The 21,720-nt window shown below is 38.5% G+C and overlaps 1 protein-coding gene across 3 annotated transcripts in view; it reads left to right on the plus strand.

Moving 5' to 3' along the window:
* Positions 1 to 18,339, plus strand: part of LOC100485014 (merlin) — a 53,204-nt gene extending 34,865 nt beyond the window's left edge. For all 3 annotated transcript variants that reach the window (XM_012957539.3, XM_012957541.3, XM_012957542.3), the window contains 9 exons: positions 388 to 501; positions 1,401 to 1,523; positions 2,035 to 2,252; positions 4,757 to 4,859; positions 7,500 to 7,618; positions 8,721 to 8,865; positions 17,275 to 17,460; positions 17,781 to 17,841; positions 17,942 to 18,339. In XM_012957539.3, coding sequence (XP_012812993.1) covers positions 388 to 501; positions 1,401 to 1,523; positions 2,035 to 2,252; positions 4,757 to 4,859; positions 7,500 to 7,618; positions 8,721 to 8,865; positions 17,275 to 17,460; positions 17,781 to 17,816 — 1,044 coding nt within the window. In that variant the 3' untranslated portion in view covers positions 17,817 to 17,841; positions 17,942 to 18,339. The remainder of the gene's footprint in view (positions 1 to 387; positions 502 to 1,400; positions 1,524 to 2,034; positions 2,253 to 4,756; positions 4,860 to 7,499; positions 7,619 to 8,720; positions 8,866 to 17,274; positions 17,461 to 17,780; positions 17,842 to 17,941) is intronic.
* Positions 18,340 to 21,720: the final 3,381 nt, after the last annotated feature.

Consider the following 21,720-nt stretch of genomic DNA (forward strand, 5'->3'; position numbering starts at 1 on the left):
GAGTAAGTGAACTTTATTTTGCTCAACTAACAATATAGAAAATAATTTGGAGCTATTTCTTAGGGTGACAGGTCCCCTTTAAGTAATGTGTCATTACTTTATTACTTTCATTAATTGTTCACAGATCATGGGATTTTTTAAATTTTTGTTAAATTTTACTATTCACATTTGTGTTGAATTTGGTTTTGGACAATCTATGTTTATACATTTCTAAAAAATAGATTGGCTCTTATTGGCCCTCTGTATCTTTATTTTTTATTCTTTACCTAATAAATAATCATCTATAGGCCTCATATTTTATAAAATGTGCATATATATATATATTGTTATATTGATTAACATGCACTTTGACTATACAGGATAAACATCTCAAGCATTATTTTGTAGATTTATGATCTCTGTACGGGAAACCATAGATTGTTTATGACAAAAAGAAAAGTAGATTCAAAAGACATCCAACAGATGAAAAATCAAGCCAAACTAGAAAGGACTAGAAAAAAGGTAACTTTAACAACCACCATTCAGTAGTCAACAGATTTATGTTAAAGGAACAGTATGCCTCCTTTTTTCTACATTAGTTGCCATAAAGAATAGGACTTGTGTTTACATACTTTGTATCTCTTCTTTTAAGAAAGAAATGTTATGGTTTTTGTTATTTCTTGCTCTATATAGGATAAAGTTTAACAATGAAACTAATACCACATCCTGCTTCCTTATCCCAATAAGCAACCCTAACAAATTTGCAGTCTTCTGAGAAGCCTTCTTTATAAATAAACTCCTCCCTTCCTTCACTGATATCATTTTAGATATAGAGCAGCTCATTATGCAGAGGCTTTTTTGGTGGACTGCTGGTTTGTTTTGCTCTTTGGTATATGGAAGGAGTGTTTCCATATTTTAAATTTTGCCCTGTTTCATAAAAGAAATAACAATTTCCTAATTAAAAAAATAGGCAAAAAGTGTGTTAAGTACAAGCCCTTTTATTGAACCAATGTTGGTTTACTTTTGTCAAATGACTGCCTCTCATTTGATATTCAAGAACAGTCTTTTGCTTACTGTATTGAAAAACAAGTTATTGTGATAAAATGCGCATAGCAACCAATGTTTAAAGGGGACACTGATGAAAATGGTGGATTTTAGGAAATTTGAGCTGAATGTAATCAATGTGTGTATTCAAGGTACAGTATTAAAAAGATAGGAATCCAATGTGGGCACCTTCTGAGGCTCCAATTTTCACTGCTAAAGGGTTATGATCCCCAAGGTCTTGTAATGAAGCCCAAAACTTAATGCATAGTATTTCTAAACTACTTCTTTGTTACGCTTTAATTCTCCTTTAATTTGTGCTCTTTGTGTGGACTGGAAACTTTTATTCATCAAAATATTAATAAAACTCATTTTCATAGATTGAGCACCAGAATTTACTAAGAGAAAAACAACTTCGGGAAGATGCAGAGAGAGCTAAAGAGGATATGGAGAGAAGGCTTTTTCAGCTAGAAGATGAAGCAAGGCAAGCTAATGAAGCACTGGTAAGTGTCACAACTCTGGCTCAATTGTTTCACCATCATGCTCTTCATCTAGCAGTGAGGCCCACAGATCTATGCAAATATTTTACTTAAAAAATTAGAAGAATAATTTGGATTATACATAATGAACATTTTAGATTCAAACATCCATTAGAAAATGCAAAAAAAATAGGTTTGAATTTAGTATGTAAAAACTGATCCTAGAAATCCCAGGATCTAAAATTACACAGGGGGGTTAATAAAACACAGATGTACAAACAATGCAGAGAGATAAAGCTAAAGGTTTCTTTAAGGTTTCTTAGCAGTTTATCTTCTGGATCCCAGTATAAGGAACATTTTGCATCCCTTATAAGTGCTAAATATTGGTTTTAGACATTGATCAATGACAGAATACTGTTGTGTTCACCGAACAGATGCCATTGCATCTTTAATTGCCAGACGTGTGGCATGGGTACCTGTACTACACATTGTTTAATTAACCTTTATATCTAATTGTATGATACTGGGGTTACAGATTTGTTCAAATGAAACTGCTGAGCTGATGGCAGAGAAAGCACAAATTGCAGAGGAGGAAGCAAAGCTCCTTGCCCAAAATGCAGTAGAGACAAGGCAGGAGATGCAGCGTTTGGAGATATCTGTGCTGAAGAGTAAAGAAGAAATGCAACTGATGGAGCAAAAGATGAGAGAAGCTGATATGATAACAGTAAAACTTATTAAGGAATCAGACAGGCGGTGAGCATTGTTTTTACTCCCTGTCCCAAATATTTCCGGGCCGACCTTAGCATATCCATTGCGCAGTTCTTTTCCGGCTTCTCTATTTATAGGCGCGCACCCGGAAGCCCCGGCCCTTTTGTGACATCATTGCGGGGTGGGGCAGGTGTGGGTCTATAAACAAAGGAAGGAAGCCGGGTGGGATAGGGTTTGGGTTGGGAGCAGGCGGGTTAGGGTCAGGTGAGTAGAAAGTTGGCCACCTTGTATACAGACAAAGCTACAATGCAGCCTGGTTTTATCATGGGATTAAAGGCAGAAACACAGGATTCTACAGGGTACAAACTGTGAAAGGTTGCCAACAGTAAATAACTATATTGTAAGATAAGGTGCCTTAAAGTAAAATAATAAATACTGGCAAATATACAAAGATATTTTAAAGGTAGTTCTTCCCATATATGGGTTCTCAATGAAGTATATGAAGGGCTGTGCCTGAAGGATGATTGTTATAATTTTTAGAGGTGCATTCTCGTTTACTTTCTCCATCCCTGGAAATACTGTTTAAAGGAAAACTATACCCCCAGAATGAATACATAACCAACAGATAGTTTATATTATGTTAAGTGCCCTATTAAAGAACCTTGCCAAACTGGAATATATATATCAGTAAATATTGCCCTTTTACATCCTTTCCCTTGAGCCACCATTTAGTGATGGGCTGTGTGCTCCCTGAGAGATCAGCTGACAGGAAGTGATGCAGCTCTCATTGCAGGAAGTATTGTGGAAGCAAAAGGCAGAACTCTGTCCATTCATTAGGGCTGATTCACTAAGGTGCGTTAAAACGAGTGCTATTTATAGCATGCATTAAAATTTTTATTGCGTCTTATTTTTCGCATCTTAACGCATGATTCACTAAAAGGATACTTGTGTTAATTTAGACACGATGCTGTTTGCATTATTTAAGTTGCAAAGACTATTTTCATGCGGTATTTGACGCAACGCGCACTAATTAACGCAGCGCGCACAAACTGTCGCCGCACGCCATATTAGCCATACACGCCATTACTTTCGGAAAACTACTGTTCTGAAAATGACCATTTCCCTGCAAACTGGAGGCTACTGACTGGATCACTCTAGGGCCAACACATACATGAATAAATCCCACTGCAAAGTCCATATTGTGTTGCCAAAAGCTCATGAACTGTACTTTTCTATAAATTACCGCCTGACCCAAGTAGGTGTTAATTTTCACATAGACTAATGCGATATTTAGCGCATCTAAGTGTTTGTGAATCTTGTGTTAGTATTATTTCTGCACGAGAATTAACGCAATGCATTAAAATTAACACATTCGGTTGCATGATATTTAACGCATGCGATATGCGACTCAACGCATGCGAAAACTCAACTATAGCGAATCACGTGTTTTTTTTTGTGTCAATTTTAACGCAAAAAAGCATGCGATAACACTTATTGACCTTTAGTGAATCAACCCTATTGGCTGATGGGGCCTAGCATGTATGTGTGCCTTATCTAGTTTGTGTGCACTGTGAATCCTATGATCCCAGAGGGTGGCCCTTAATTCTTAAAATGGCAATTTTCTATTTGGTAATACCCAATGGCACATACTACTAAAAAAGTATATTTTTATGAAAATGGTTTATTTAGATGAAGCAGGGTTTTACATATGTGCATGTTTATGCAATATATTTTTATAGAGACCTACATTGTTTGGGGGGTATAGTTTTTCTTTAACAGTCAGCTGTTACATTCAGTTTTTTTTTATATTTGTTTAACCTTGTTATAATCTATGGACTTCTATACCCAAAAAACAATAAAACCACAATTACATAGTGTAATGCAACAAAACACAACCCTATGTGCATTGATTGTCTTAAACAGAACAGAGAACTATTTATATCCCTATAACTAGTAGAAGTGTGTAATGTGGTGTATTTAAGAACCGTAAAGAGGAAATATTTTTTCATAACTCAAAACAACAAACAAAGTCAACAAACCCACTAATATTTCTATGGGCAACAAGGATATTAGTTGCAAAACTTGCTACTCATCATATTTGCAATATACAAGGAATACATCTATTTGTTCCTTCTCTCTGACCCTTTTGTGCCACTCTCTGGATCGTGGCATTTACTTTTATATGAGAATAATCATTTGATATGATAAAAATAAAAAAGGAAATCTGTAATGATGCATAGGGTATATAAAATATATCCTGTCAATTACAAAAATAGTTTTCATCCCTATGTCTTTGCTGCCAAAAAAAAAATATTTTAAAATGTAGTATCTATGTTTACAAAAGGCATTCATCAAAATATTTTTGAATGCTGCTTTGTAAAATTGATTCTCTTATTTAGAATAAATGTATAATTTGACTATTACAGAAGTAGTTGGAAATGGAAGTTTTATTAGGATTTGAGGGGTCTTATTACAGTGTTGAGGAAACACGGAGCATTTGATTTGATATTATGGAATATTTACATGCAAAACTCATTTTTTCCTGGCAGAGCCAAAGAGGCTGAGCAGCTAGAACAAGACCTACGCAAAGCAAGGGAAGCAGAACGCAATGCAAAGCAAAGGCTGATGGACGTGAGTTCCCTTTGCCAACCTGTGAGTTTATTAATACTTTTCTATTATACTGCAAGATATACAATAATATAAGTGTTTTGGATAACTTTTATTCCTTGCTTTTTATGAGGCGACATTGAAATGCTCAGCAGAGATGAGGTTAAACAATTGTTATTTATAAAAAAAGCTAATTATAGCCTAATTATAGCCTTCAATATAGTGACAATTCTTACTAAAGTAGACAGTAGCGATTTAGAAAAAAAAATTACTTTAAATAGCTAAATCTTGTGTTTTGAGACTGACTCCCAGGCTGGTCCTACTAAAAAAAGATTAAGAAACTTGGAATTGGTGAGTGACAAAACTTAGGCTAAGGCCACACCATCCGTATGGCATATATTTTCGGCAAGCCGAAAAATATGCGCCATATGTTCGTACCTGTGCCTGCACCCGAATAAATTGAAAACGCTCGGGTGCAGGCACATGTAGCCGATATTCACCAATAAATGCGAGACTTCATATTTTGTACGTATACATATTGGCTAGATGTGCCTGCACCCGAGCGCATTCCATTCATTCAGGGGTAGGCCGAATTGATAGTAGCCGGGCATATTCTTGTCTTGCCGAGAATACGCCTGTGTGGCATCTGTGGTGTTCAGTGTACGAGTGACGTCTGCGCTTGATTCTTTAGGCGCAACTGTTAATTGTGCAACTATCCTTCCAAATCAACTACAGTTATATTAAAATAGAGCACCTGTGGGAATCAGTTGGCTAGAAACTGTTCCAGGCACAGGCTAAAGTGAAGAAAGAAACTAAAGCCATTAATTGATGTATCTTTAGAAACATGACAGCACCTAGTCATGCATCAAGGGGTTAAAGAAGCAACTATGATATAAAGTTACAGTTCAAGCAAGAATTTAAGGCCTTAAGGGCTGGTAGCTGAGCTTTAAAAAAAAAACAACTCCCATTGATCATGTTAAATAGTACTCATATACAAAAGCAACTAGGTTACTAAAGCTGGCCTACCAGTAATTATATACTAAAGCTAGCCAAAGGCTGTTCAAACCGGCAGAGGGTGGATTATTTGACTAACTGTAAGAGGCAGTAAAATTTATATATCTGGCCATTCATTGTTTGATGTAACCTAGCATATATGTTTGCTCATGCCTATTCACTGGCTACACAATTATAGATGGTGAGGACGGAGGGGGAATGAGAGGAGTGCATAGACATTTAGAAACTGCAAAATGAAAGTATAATTGCCCCACCCCAATTATTATGAGATGTTACAGTGTAACATGTATTATTATTATTAACATTTATTTATAAAGCGCCAACATATTCCGCACAGCGTTACATATAAAGCAACCAATAACCCATACTAGAGGTAAAGAGAGCCCTGCCCAAAAGAGCTTAGAATCTACAAGGAGAAAGGGTTGAGACACAAGATGTGGGAATGGGCAAGATCAGAGTTAAGCAAGGTGAGAGATATGGCACAGGTTATTGCTTTTAGCAGCACACTGAGGTTATGTTAAGCTAAATTAGGGTACGCTTCTCTAAATAAATGTGTCTTTAGAGAGACTGGGAGAAAGTCTGGCAGATTGTGGGAGTGAATTCCAGAGAAGGGGGGCAGCCCTTGCAAAGTCTTAAATGCAGGTGTGTGAGGAGGTAATGACAGAGGAGTTGAGGAGCAGGTCAGTAGAGGAGCGTAACAAGCACGTCGGTTGGTATCTAAAGATAAGTTCAGAGATGTAGGGTGGGGCAGAGTTATGAACTGCTTTGAATGTAAGAGGCATGAGTCTGAATTTTATCCTGGATGGTAGGGGAAGACAGTGCAGGGATAGGCAGAGTGGCACGGCAGAGGAGGAACGGTTGGAGAGGTGTATGAGCCTGGCAGCAGTATTCATTATGGACTGAAGAGGGGACAGTCTCTAAAAGGGAAGGCCAATTACAGTAGTCCAGGCGAGATATGATAAGAAAGTGAATAAGAATTTTGGCAGCATCTTGGGTGATAAATGATCGTATTTTGGAACTATTTCTTAGGTGAAAGTGACATGATTTGATAAGTGACTGGATATGAGGAGTGAAGGACAGGGCAGAATCAAGGATAACCCCAAGGCACCGGGCCTGGGAAGATGGGGTGATGGTAGAATTGTTAACCGTTATAGATACCTCAGGAACAATGTGGGTGTTGGATGGGGGAAAGAGAACCAATTCAGTTAGAGAGATTTAATTTAAGGTAACGTTGGGACGTCCAAGTGGACAGGCAGGAAGAGACACAAAGAAAGCCAAAATAATTGATTAGTTTGACAAGTGAGGAATGTAGAGATAAACAAGAGCATCTTCAGTACAGTTCAATTAGTTCTTTTACTGACTCAGGTTCCCTGCCCCCCAAAATAGCTGTTGTAGAATGTAAGTTGAAGGGATTTTGGGAAGTCGGCTCAACAAAAACTCTCCTTGCCAAAGCAATGATTTTTTTAAAACAAATGGATTTGGATCTGATTATTTTGAAGCTTTGGAGCTAAGCTTAGTAAAAATAAATTGCCTTTAAATGTTATATTAAATTACAATATGCATTAATGTACTGTTGGCCTATGGCTATTTAATCTTCAATATAAATGAGGTTTTATTTAGGCAACACAATTATTTTATATTATTTGATGCACCTGTTTGTTTTTCTTTTAGCTGGCAGCAAAATGTTTTCCCCTTGATGTCACAGATGGATTTATTGAAAACAGAATAATAAGTTTGGATGCTTCTGACACAGATATTAAACGATTATCATTGGAGATAGAAAAAGAAAGGTTTGTGTTCATGTTGAATATTTAGTACTTCTAATCCTGGCAAATAGTACATTAGACATACAAGATGAGCCAGACTTATAAAAGTGCTTTACAACAGGTGAACCTGACCTATGCTCACAGTAGTTTTTCCTACATATGCATTTGATAGAGACCAGTGATGTGCAGGTTAGGAGAAACTCATTCCGCACCTGTCCCTAACCCGCAAAATCAACATCAGTCAGAATACAGGTACCCTTTAAAGGGTGATGTACCCATTCTCCTTTCATTATTTTCAGACACTGGCTACAGCTACAGCATGGGTAGGTTTCGCATTTAAGAGCTTTCAATTATGCAGTTGCTCGAGCATTCATTTTCAAAAAGACCAAAGTCTTTTTCCAACTTAACACATTAAACTAGCTCACATATGGTATCCTTTTGTCCTTCCTCACCTGCTTCACACTGGGTCTACGTTCCATAATCTCTTTGTACGCTCAAGTACCTTATCTGGATATCCCTTAGCTTTATTATTCCCCCTTTTCTCTAACTATAGCTGAAAGGTATGAAATTAATCATACAGGAGTAGCCCATTTCTATCAATTTATTTTTAAAAGATCCATTGTTAAACCTTCATTTTTCCACTCTCACATCTACAAAGGGATACTCACATTATCATAATGCAATGTAAACCTAATATAAGGTCACATCATCGATATAACATTTCTAACACTTAGAACAATCCTTGAAACCTATATCTGTGTATACAAATATATTCTCAAACACATCCATAAATATATTCACATTGAATGTGGTGACATTTGAACCTGTTTCTGTAAAAATCATGAGCTATTATGCTGCCCTGAAATGTGAGAATTAAAGGCATTTTAAAGATGTAACTTTAGTGCTGGTGAAAAGGTGATCTGTACATTTATATAACATAAACCCACGTAATGGTTACATCTTCACTTTTCAGTTTACTGATACCAGTATATCCAATAAATACTAGGTATACTCTTAAAAACTGATTTGTTACCCAGAATTCCTTTTATAACCATTAGCAAATCCCGCAAGATAGGGTAAGCAGATGCAAAGTGATTGGCACTACCTGATTTTGACTTCTCCACAGGTTGGACTATCTTGAAAAAAGTAGACAACTTGAAAGTCAGCTAAATGATCTCAAAACAGAACTCCGGACTCTGAAACGGGAGGATCGGCAGCTGAGTCTCCAGTCTTTGTGGAATGGCACATTGAGATCCAAAGATCACTTACATGTATGTGTGCGCACATTTCAAATAATTACAGAAAATGATTCTCTCTCTCACTTTCCTTACCTGCTAACTAAACACTTAATGCTGATCAGTTTAAAGAGAATGTTAGCATATGATAAATGCAAGCTCAAATCACATAGTTTAAAATTGTCATATAATCCGTCTAATCATGTTAAATACAGGAATTAAAAAAATATAACTTTCTTTAAAGTTAATTTAAGTATGACAAATCTCATGCATGTACGGTACACATATGTTAAAGTGTAACTGCCTAACACGGGTTTATATAGGGTTTTCAGAGTAGAGGTAACATTAGGCAATACCAGGTATAACAAAGGCACTATTTTTCCTTTAAAAGGAGTGCCTAATTAAGCAGAACTCGGATGTGAATTTTCAAGGTTTCCTTTAACCCTTTAAGTGCCACAGGACGTAGAATCTATGTCCTGTGTATAAAAGTACCTAAGTGCCACAGGACATAGATTCTACATCCTACTGCACTTCCGGATTTGGGAGCAGAGGAGCGGGGAGCAAATTGCCCAGGGGCCCCATAGCAAAAGCCAGGCAATGCATGTGCCTGGCTTTTACTGCTCTCCCTTCCTCCACTACCCCCCTCTGCTCCCCCCCCACCTTTCTGCACTGCCCACTCACCGGAACGTTCAGTGCAGCTGCTGTCCCTGCGTCTCCGGCGATCTTCGGCTTCTTGAGCCCAGGTAAGTGCCACATACACACACAAACACACATACTCACACTTACACACACACATACATTTTTTTGGGGGGGTTGGGGGGTTTCACACATTCACAGCACTTACAGCACTCACACTTACTTGCACACACACACATGCACACAAAATACATTTTACCTAGTGCACACACACAGTTACACACATGTAATGTTGTAATTTTTTTACATCATCGTTTTTATTCCTACCTGAAAAAAATGTTCTATTGCCATTGCGGATAGCATATTCGCTAACCGCACTGTGCAATACCTTTTGCATATTGTTTTGGTGTTCTTACTAAATTTTCTGTGATTTTGGTGCATTTTTAGCCATTTTATTGCATTTTCAGTTATGCATAGTTGTTGTTCACTTGACTTTGTCTGTAAAACTTATTTGCCCAAGCCAAAATACTCAAACTGTTATTCTGACTGTAGATATTACTAGGCAAAAAAACCCATTGATTTTAGTCATTTTTTTTAGCAATTTTATTGCATTTCACATTGTTCTTTGTTACTTGTCTTTGCACATGGACATTTTGTCTGCTGTATTTCAATTTGGCTTCCTCTGTACCCCACATAGTTTGGAAAATCTATGCATATTGGGCATCAAACTGTTCAGTAGATCCCTGGCGTTCATACTTAGAGTGTTTTATGTTGGTATGTTGCTAAATGTGGGGTACAAAATGCAAGCTTTGTGATGATTTTCAGAAATGTCATAAAAACTGTTCTGTTTAGCATAGTTTGTAGTTTGTAAGTTTGCAGTAGAAAGATGTATTTACCCATTTTTGTTTTGTCAAAATGTGTACTTTCGGAAAATGTATAGTTTTTTAGGGTCTCCGTACTGTTAGGGGGTCTTATGGCACATAATGCACATGCCGGTAGCTTATATGGCAGCGTATACACTTTGTATGCACTAACTTCTTTTTGGGATCTCTAAATGCCAGATACATTGGTGATCCTATACACAATTGGAATCGAACTGTTCAGTGGACCCTTGGCTTTCATATTTAGGATGTGTTTTTTTGGTACCTAATGTTATGTGGGAGATAAGGTGCTTGAAAGTGGAAGGTTTGATGCGATTTTCAGGTATTTCATTAAAACCGGCAATTTTGGGAAAGCATTGCGGAGTAGAAAGACATGGGTACCGATTTTGAATTCGCCCGAATGTGTACTTTCCAAAAATATATGGTTTTAGGGGGTCAATGTATTTTTTTGTGTTTGTACCCCACTGAAAATGCAGTAAACGTGTTGAATTTTCAGTAGCTAAAGAGATCTCCGGGGCAATTTGTATGTACTAACTTCCTTTTGGGGTCTCTAAATTCCAGATACATTGGTGATGCTATGCATAATGGGCATCAAACTGTTCAGTGGACCCTAGGCTTTCATACTTAGGATGTATTTCCTTGGTACCTAATGTTATGTGGGAGATATGATGCTTGAAAGTAGAAGATTTGAGGCAATTTTTTAGAATTTTCATAATTATTTATACAAACTGCTAAATTCAGGAAAGCATTGCTGTTTGGTACTTAGGAGCTGGAAGACATAGTTACCCATTTCAGATTCGTCAGAATGTGCACTTTTCAAAAATATATGGTTTCCTGGGGTAAACCTAATGTTCCAGGATTTTTGGCTTTGGAATCTAAAGTATGCCCTATTCTGCTGTAATGCTTTGAAAATTTGGTAATTTACTGCTGGGAGTTTTATCTCCTATAGATATTCTATAGAAGTCAGAAATCTCCATAAAACTATACATATCAGGTATTGCCACGTTCGGGAGACATAAGGCTTTCCAAATCAGTTGAATTTTGTCCATAAAATAAAATATGTTTCTGGTATAAATCCCTATATCATAAAAAATAGCATTTTTTCTTTTTTTTTGTATATCAATCTCTAAATCTTGTTCCAGAAGTGATAATACACAAAAACTCAGCAGATTTGGATAGCTCAGGTTCTCCTGAAAAAAACAACATATAGTTTGCCTACCTAAACTTAACCTCCCAACCAGTAAATGCCACTAAAATGAGAGAGCACAAAATGTTAAGAAAACTACTGGCTCTGAGGGGAACTGAAATGTGAAATTCTGCTGGCACTTAGGGGTTAATAAAAACACTAGGAAAGTTTAAAATCTTACATTTGTACTTATTCGTGAAAAAACTCACAACTCAAAAACTCAGTTGCTAAAAAATAAACAAGAAATCACATTCTTCCCTTCTGCCAAATTTCTAATTAATATTATCTCAGTGGAAAGTACATATGAACAAAGCTAACTAACAGGCTGGTGGCTGGTTGAATCAACTTGCTTTCATTTCAACTAAAAAGGGATAAGTATTCTTTACTAACTTTATCAAAACCATTGTGTTTTTTTAACTGTTGGGTTTTATTTATTTTTTTCATAAGTAATTGTTGTTTTTGGAGCTAATTTACAAAGTTTGTGGGATCCATAGGCTTACAGCAGGTTACATTCCCTTGTAATTACCCTCAGCTTGAGGAGGGTGGGGTTTGATTAGTTCACCTTTACAGACTGCATAAATAGAACCACAGGCACTCCAGTGGAGCTTGCTCTGGTGGTAGGTGCTCTGTAAGTGATTGCTCTTTAAGTGGGGGCTCTGTAAGTGGAGTTATAAACTCAGGGAGTTAGTGGGGGCTCTGTAAGTGGAGTTATAAACTCAGGGAGTTAGTGGGGGCTCTGTAAGTGGAGTTATAAACTCAGGGAGTTAAACACTAAGGGAGTTAAAAATAAGGTAAAACAAGGTATTTACTACAAGTCCTTACACCTTTTTTTTGTTTAACTGTTCTTGTAACTGGGAGTATGAGTTGTAGCAACATTGAAGGTCTGACACAGTGCACAGCCTGCCACATGTATGCAGTTGTGGAACAACAGTTCCAAAGTGCATACCTCTGTTGTGGATGTGAGCGAATTGCCACTTTAGAGGCTCGCGTTAGAGTCCTAGAGGAACACGTTGCAACACTGCGTTCAATCAACAATCTTGAGAGGGGTCTCTTGTTAACTGAACAAGAACTAGTGGGGTCAGATAGTAGGGGGGGAGGGGAGCAGCAAAAGGATGATAGGGCAGTAAGCTGGGTGACAGTTAGAAAATCTAGTGTGGGGAAAAGGAAAAGGGAGGCTGCTCCAGGGTTTGCGCATCCCAACAGATTTGCCAGATTGTGTGAAGAAGATGGGAGTGTGAACTCTGGATTGGCGGTTCTAGGTGAGGATGATCTCTCTAACAGCCGGGAGACCAGTTTCACTAGTAGTGGTGGGGAGGAGAGCAGAGCTAGGCCTAAACAGATGGTGGTTATAGGGGATTCGATCATTAGGAAAGTGGACAGGGTAATCTGTCGAGCGGATCGCTTCAACCGGACAGTTTGCTGTCTTCCTGGTGCCAGGGTTCGGCATGTGGATGATCGGGTTGACACATTATTGGGAGGGGCTGGGCATGACCCGGCTGTCTTGGTACATATCGGTACTAACGACAAAATGAACGGTAGGTGGGGGACTTTAAAGAGTGAGTTCAGGGATCTAGGCTCTAAGATTAGGCAAAGGTCCTCCAATGTAATTTTTTCGGAAATTTTGCCGGTGCCGCGTGCAAGTTTAGGGAGACAGCGGGAGCTTAGGGAGCTAAATGCGTGGCTAAAGTCTTGGTGTAGGAAGGAAGGGTTTGGGTTCCTTGAGCACTGGGCTGACTTTTCCTTGGGGTACAATCTATACAGCCCTGACGGATTGCACCTCAATGGAAGGGGGTCTGCTGTGCTAGGGGAGAGAATGGTTAAGAGGCTGGAGGAGTGTTTAAACTAGACAAGGGGGGGGTGGGTGAGCTAGAATTCCATGGGAAAATTAGTGTAGACGGGGTAGGGGGACTAGCAAAGGGTTGTGGGGGAGGAGTGAGGGGGGCATATAGTTTATCAGATAAGGAGCTTCCGTTACAAGGAAAGCAGTCTCATAATTGCCTTAGCTCTAATTCTCCCTTAGCTAATGTAAACATCAGAGGGAGAAGTAATCATCTCCGCTGCATGCTGGCTAATGCGCGTAGCTTGTCGGGTAAATTAGGGGAGCTGCAAGCTATTGCATGTATTGAAAATTATGATTTAATAGGTATCACTGAGACCTGGTGGGATGATAAATGCAACTGGGCTGCGAATTTAAATGGTTATACACTTTTTAGGAGGGACAGAGAGATTAAAAAGGGTGGAGGGGTTTGTCTTTACGTAAAGTCAGACTTAAAGCCATGTAATAAAGACATTACCAATGAAAACGTTGAATCTCTTTGGGTAGAAATTTCAGTAGGGCTGAAGGTCACAAAGAAAATGATCATTGGTGTATGCTATAAACCACCCCGTATAGATGAGGGGGATGAGGCCCAGCTATTGTTGCAAATGGAGGAGGCTTCAAAACTGGGTCAAGTTGTTGTTATGGGGGACTTTAATTATCCGGACATTGACTGGAGTAATGGGGTGGCTAAGTCAGAAAAAGCTAGTAGGTTTGTAAATATGCTAAATGACAACTTTTTATTTCAGGCGGTTCAAGAACCCACTAGGAATGACGCTATTTTGGACCTGGTGATTTCTAATAATAATGAACTCATCTCTAACATTTGTGTGGGTGAGCATTTGGGGAACAGTGATCACAACATGGTCTCCTTTGAGATAATGCTGCAGAGACAGCGCTATAAGGGAGTAACTAATACGCTTAATTTTAGATGTGCAGACTTTGCCAGTATAAGGGCATCTCTGCAATGTGTCAACTGGGAAAGGCTTTTCATGGGGTTAGACACAGAAAGAAAATGGAACATCTTTAAAACATTGCTTTGTAGGTATACACAACAGTATATCCCCCTTGTAAGCAAGGAGAGGCATCGCAAAGCAAAACCTTTATGGCTGAATAAAAGTGTTATTGTAGAGGTTGGTAAGAAAAAACGTGCTTTTAGGGCATTCAAGTTAGCTGGGACAGCAGAAACTTTCATCAGGTACAAGGAAGCAAATAAAGCATGCAAAAAAGCTATCAAGCAAGCTAAAATAGAGATGGAAAGGGATATTGCTGCTAGGAGTAAAAAGAATCCTAAATTATTTTTTAATTATGTGAATAGTAAAAAAATGAAGCAAGAAGGGGTGGGAACTTTATTATCACGTGGGGGTAAGTTGGTTGATGAGAACGGGGAAAAAGCTGAAATTTTGAACTCTTATTTTTCATCTGTCTATACATCTGAGGAGCCAGATAATGAAGGCTTCCCTTGTAATATGCCCAGTTCTAGTAATTTAGCTACTGGCGCATGGGTCACTCGGGAGGAAATTCAAAAGAGACTTGAACATGTAAAGGTAAACAAAGGTCCAGGGCCGGATGGGATTCATCCCAGGGTATTATATGAGCTGAGCGCTGTGATTGCCAAACCTCTTCACTTAATTTTTCAGGATTCATTGAGGTCTGGCATGGTGCCAAGAGACTGGCGGATTGCTAATGTGGTGCCGTTATTTAAAAGGGATCCCGTTCTCAGCCTGAAAACTATAGGCCTGTTAGTCTGACATCAGTAGTAGGAAAACTTTTGGAAGGGGTAATAAGGGATAGGGTACTTGAATACATTGCAGTTCACAATACTATTAGTTTGTGCCAGCATGGTTTTTATGCGTAACAGATCTTGCCAGACTAATTTAGTCGCCTTTTATGAGGAGGTGAGCAGGAACCTTGATGCTGGAATGGCAGTTGATGTCATCTACTTGGACTTTGCTAAAGCGTTTGATACAGTACCTCACAGAAGGTTAATGATCAAATTAAGGAATATTGGCCTAGAACATAATATTTGTAATTGGATAGAGAACTGGCTGAAGGATAGAGTACAAAGAGTGGTTGTAAATGGAACATTTTCTAATTGGACCAGTGTGGTTAGTGGAGTACCGCAGGGGTCAGTCCTTGGTCCTTTGCTTTTTAACTTGTTTATTAATGACCTGGAGGTGGGCATAGACAGTACTGTTTCTATTTTTGCTGATGACACTAAATTGTGCAAAACTATAAGTTCCATGCAGGATGCTGCCGCTTTGCAGAGCGATTTGACAAAATTAGATAACTGGGCAGCAAACTGGAAAATGAGGTTCAATGTTGATAAGTGCAAAGTTATGCACTTTGGTAGATATAATATAAACGCAAACTATCTACTGAATGGTAGAGTGTTGGGGGTTTCCTTAATGGAGAAGGATCTAGGGGTTTTTGTTGATAACAAGTTGTCTAATGCCAGGCAGTGTCATTCTGTGGCTACTAAAGCAAATAAAGTGCTGTCTTGTATAAAAAAGGGCATTGACTCAAGGGATGAGAACATAATTTTGCCCCTTTATAGGTCCCTGGTAAGGCCTCACCTTGAGTATGCAGTGCAGTTTTGGGCTCCAGTCCTTAAGAAGGATATTAATGAGCTGGAGAGAGTGCAGAGACGTGCAACTAAACTGGTTAAGGGGATGGAAGATTTAAGCTATGAGGTGAGACTGTCGAGGTTGGGGTTGTTTTCTCTGGAAAAGAGGCGCTTGCGAGGGGACATGATTACTCTGTACAAGTACATTAGAGGGGATTATAGGCAGTTGGGGGATGTTCTTTTTTCCCATAAAAACAATCAACGCACCAGAGGTCACCCCTTTAGATTAGCGGAAAGGAGCTTCCATTTGAAGCAGCGTAGGTGGTTTTTCACAGTGAGGGCAGTGAGGTTATGGAATGCCCTTCCTAGTGATGTGGTAATGGCAGATTCTGTTAATGCCTTTAAGAGGGGCCTGGATGAGTTCTTGATCAAGCAGAATATCCAAGGCTATTGTGATACTAATATCTACAGTTAGTACTAGTGGTTGTATTTATAGTTTATGTATGTGAGTGTATAGATTGGTAGGTGTGGGTTGGGTGTGCTGGGTTTACTTGGATGGGTTGAACTTGATGGACACTGGTCTTTTTTCAACCCTATGTAACTATGTAACTTGCATTCAGCTGTGTATGCGCACCCAGCTGGAGCAACAGTGAAGATCCAAAAAGCAGAAGATTGCAATGTGGTGCTCCTATAGTAGTACCTCAGGTCATTGCTCCTGTTTGCTAAAAATTCACCCACCTACAGGAGTACTAAGTTGACATCATCTACTTCCTAGATTCTCTACACCATGGTCAATATATACATGTGTAATAGAGTAAAAGCCAGACTTTGTACTCTACTGCACATGTGCACCCAGCCCTGGGCTGCAGAGAACTCTGTACCATGACCTGGAGATGTTTTTTAGAAGTTGAAGCACTGGCCTCAGGTTTCTTCTGCTTCTTGAATCTTTATTGTTGCCCCTAGCTAGGTGTGCATGCACAGTAGAGTGCAAACATGTAAAGCCAGCATTTTGCTTGGTGTCTTTTTCTGCAAACGAGCTCCAGTCTTGGGTTTTCAGTAAGTGATTATAATCACTGGGAGATGCCTTACATTTTGACACTCCCCCCAGTAATTACATCTTTCTTTCCAAAAGCATAGTTTTACACAAGTATCCATTTTTCTTAAATTAACTACCATCAAGTACAAAATACTGTCATATAAAGTACTGTCAGATAAAAAGTAAAAAGTAAAGTAAGTTAAAAATAAATAATTATTTTGAGCTTTCTGTATAATTGTTTTATATACTGTATATATATGTATATATATATATTTTTTTTTTTAAATCTATGATATTAATGAAATATTTTGTGGTTCTTCTAAGGATCCACTTTGGATGACAACATATGGAGAACAATACAGAAGGCCTTTATATACAACCCCATCTTTACAGACAGTGAGTACAGTGTCTGGGAGCCCAGACTGGAGTAACAATGACATAAGAACTCAACCAATGGTCACACAGTCGAGCTTCAGTCTTGGAAGAGGATCCAAAATTAATATAAGACAGGTAAAAATTGCTAGTCTTTGCCATAGTATATTTGCAGTGCCATTAGTCTAATATCTCTTTCCTCATCTCCTTAGAATATCATTTTCCATTTTTATAAGTTTACGAGAAAAGGGTTTTGTGGTAGATACTCAAGGAACTCATGAGTGCAGTGGAATAATAGATGGCTTTATGTTCTAACGGTAACCACTATAAAGTGAGGGTTCAAAACTGGTAGAGGTGTCCCCAAATTAGTTCAGGTGCTTTTCCAAAGTTTTGAGCAACACCTACTAATCCTACAAATTGCTTTTGCATTTCATTTAATGATGTTTCATTAATTTTAGGCCAATAAGAATGCATTTGATGTAATATACATCTGAAGACAGAATGGCAACTATTCAATAGGTAAAGATTTTTTTGTTGTCAGAAAATAAGCAGAATGGAAGTACTTAATTGCATTCGCTTATACCTTTGTAAATACCTATTGTTTTTCTTTCTTTTTTAGCTATATGGAAACAAGCTTCGCTGTTGGAGCTATGGTTGCAGATTTGGTTTGTCATGGTCTCACATTAATAAGCCATCCAATTTACCTGGACAAAATGACATACATGCCTTACCTGATTAACTATCCTTGATATTCTCTAAACTAATTCCACATTAAAATAAAAGAAAAAAGTATGTTATGTCTTAGTAGGCACCTGACATATTCCACTAACCTACAGTAAGTGTCATGGAACTGGGGTATGGCTATCAACAAGAGGAGAATATTAGATATCTCACTGCCCTTCACAAAAGACCATTCTTCACCCTCTCATCCAGTTTGTATAGTTAATACATTTTGATTGTATGTTGTCTTTTATTCCTTTGTATTTTTTCTATAAAAAATAAAGATAAAAAAATGCAGTCTGGTATTTTTTTCTTTTATATTATTTATATGATCTAACACTAATGTTCTTTCTTCATTTATTCTTTGGACAGTTTTTTTAGACTGTGACTAATTATAGGTAATCACAAAAATAAATATATTATTTAAATATGATGTTATTACAAAATGGCATTTTGAAAAGGAAAGTGTGCTGAGCGTCTACTGTCACTGTTGTAGCTGCTAAAATTGGAGGTCTATAAAAATGCAGGTCAATGCAGATATGTAGAATTAAATTGTGTATAACACACACAAATAAGAGAACCCTTAAGATCCCCAGGAAAATATAACATTTCTTTGCAATATTCACAGTAGCCATTGCAATGGCATGCATGCTAGGATACAGTGTAGAACTCAAAAGGGGTCATTTACAAATGCAAGTGCATTGTGGAAAGTGTAATTTCAGATGCAAATTACCATATTTTTCTTCAATCTAGTGCCTTTTCCCAATAATTTCAATGTTACTTTGATTGTGCTTCGAGTTGTATTCACTGCAATTGCGCTTTATGCATCATGGACATAATTGTATAATTGATATTGATTTACATTCAATACATAGTAACATAGTAAGTTGGGTTGAAAAAAGACATACGTCCATCAAGTTCAACCATAATGCCTATATATAACCTGCCTAACTACTAGTTGATCCAGAGGAAGGCAAAAAACCCCATCTGAAGCCTCTCTAATTTGCTGCAGAGGGGAAAAAATTCCTTCCTGACTCCAAGATGGCAATCGGACCAGTTCCTGGATCAACTTGTACTAAGAGCTATCTCCCATAACCCTGTATTCCCTCACTTGCTAAGAATCCATCCAGCCCCTTCTTAAAGTTATATAATGTATCAGCCAGTACGACTGATTCGGGGAGGGAATTCCAGAACTTCACAGCTCTCACAGTAAAAAATCCTTTCCGAATATTTAAATGGAACCTCCCTTCTTCTAAACGGAGTGGGTGCCCTTGTGTCCGTTGGAAGGACCTACTGGTAAATAAAACATTAGAAAGGTTATTATATGATCCCCTTATATATTTATACATAGTTATCATGTCACCTCTTAAGCGCCTCTTCTCCAGCGTAAACAGACCCAACTTGGCCAGTCTTTCTTCATAACTGAGACTTTCCATACCCTTTACCAGCTTAGTTGCCCTTCTCTGGACCCTCTCTAACTCAATAATGTCCCGTTTGAGCACTGGAGACCAAAACTGAACAGCATATTCTAGATGGGGCCTTACCAGTGCTCTGTAAAGGGGAAGAATAACCCCCTCCTCCCGTGAATCTATACCCCTTTTAATACAGCTCAAGACCTTGTTTGCCCTTGCAGCTGCTGCCTGGCATTGCTTGCTACAGCAAAGTTTATTATCTGCAAGGACTCCAAGGTCCTTCTCCATTATGGATTTGCCTAGTGCAGTCCCATTAAGGGTATACAGGGCTTGCATATTTTTACATCCCAGGTGCATGACCTTACATTTATCCACATTAAATCTCATCTGCCACTTAGCTGCCCAGATTGCCAGTTGGTCAAGATCCTGCTGCAGGGATGTCACATCCTGGATAGAATTGACTGGTCTGCAGAGTTTTGTGTCATCTGACATTACTCATAATACCCTCCCCTAAGTCATTTATGAACAAATTAAACAAAAGTGGACCCAGTACAGAACCCTGAGGGACCCCACTGAGAACCTTATTCCAAGTAGAGAATGTGCCATTAACAGCCACCCTCTGTACCCGATCCTGTAGCCAGTTTTCTATCCATGTGCAAACGGCTTCACTAAGACCAATAGACCTTAGCTTAGAAAGCAGTCGTTTGTGGGGAACGGTATCAAATGCTTTGGCAAAATCCAAATAGATTATATCTACTGCATCCCCACTGTCCAGCTTCTTACTTACCTCATCATAAAAAGCAATTAAATTGGTCTGACATGACCTGTCCTTCATAAAGCCATGCTGAATACTGCTCATAATGGCATTCTCCACTACATAATTTTGAATGTGATCCCTTAACAAGCCTTCAAATAACTTGCCCACCACGGATGTCAAACTTACAGGCCTATAATTGCCAGGCTGAGATCTTACTCCCTTTTTAAATATGGGAATGACATTCGCCTTCTTCCAATCCCTAGGTACCATACCTGATGAAAGCGAGTCTGAGAATATCAGAAACAAGGGCCACTGCAATTCTGCCCCTAGCTCTCTCAGTACCCAAGGGTGTATTCCATCTGGCCCAGGTGCCTTGTTTACATTTATCGTGTGTAACCCTTTAAGCACCATATCCTGTGCCAACCACTGTGTAGTTGGAGCTGAGGCAACAGTGAAGCTATTGGGTGGGACTTGACCCTCTGGCTCCTCTACTGTATACACAGAAGAAAAGAACTGGTTAAGCACATCTGCCTTTTCTGTATCCGCTGTAACCATATTGTTACTATAACTCAATGGGGCCACACCCTCAACCTGCATCTTTTTACTATTAATATACTTAAAAAACTTTTTGGGGTTAGTCTTGGCCTCGGCCGCGATGCGCTCCTCATTTTCTATCTTTGCCTTCCGGATTGCGGTTTTACAACACTTGTTATAGTGTTTATAATACACTGGATGGAAAGTGTCACCTACTCACACAACCTTGTGTGGGATCCCCAAATCTACTGCCAGGTACAGGGTGGTGGTAGCTCCAGGGATCTTTAGAATCACTAAGTGCAATCAATTGCACTCTATTCACCAGAAGCAGCAGGATAGATACGCTGGCAAGTGTGGAAGTGCAGGAGCATGTTTGGATGGAAGTATCTTAATTAATTAATTGCATCATATAGGTTTTCAATTGCATCCATTGTAGAGCACCACATTTCCGGTGTTTTTAAATGACCCCAAAAAGTTGTTATAAACGTGGCTGACACAAACCAGAAACACTGTTGTCCTATAAAATATCTGTCTCTGAAGAAATTGTAAGTATGATTTCAAATATTTTAGAATTATGCAGGTGTTAATGCTGGAACAAAATCATGAAGAGCTGCTTCTTAAGGGAACTATAATAAAATCCCTCAAAAACCTATTCACATGATTGCTCTATACCATGTTATTTGTAATTTATAAATACACTATCATAAGAAAGTACTTTTTTTTACCAAAAAACAGCATCAGATTAACTTACGATCTCAGTCTGCCACATGCAGGTCTGTAAGTACCTGTTTTGGCAAGTTATTTAAAGGTTTGTTCAAGATTATGTTCTGGAAAACAGCAGGATAAGTAGGCCAGCAAGGTATTCTCTTGATGTTAAAGGGATATAAGGCCCCATCTCAAATATGCTGTGTAGTTTTGGTCTCCAGTCTTTCAAAAGAACAAACTTCAAATACATCCAAGGAGAGATACTAATAA

The sequence above is a fragment of the Xenopus tropicalis genome, chromosome 2, assembly GCF_000004195.4.
Source record: "Xenopus tropicalis strain Nigerian chromosome 2, UCB_Xtro_10.0, whole genome shotgun sequence".
NCBI classification, from domain to species: Eukaryota; Metazoa; Chordata; class Amphibia; order Anura; family Pipidae; genus Xenopus; species Xenopus tropicalis.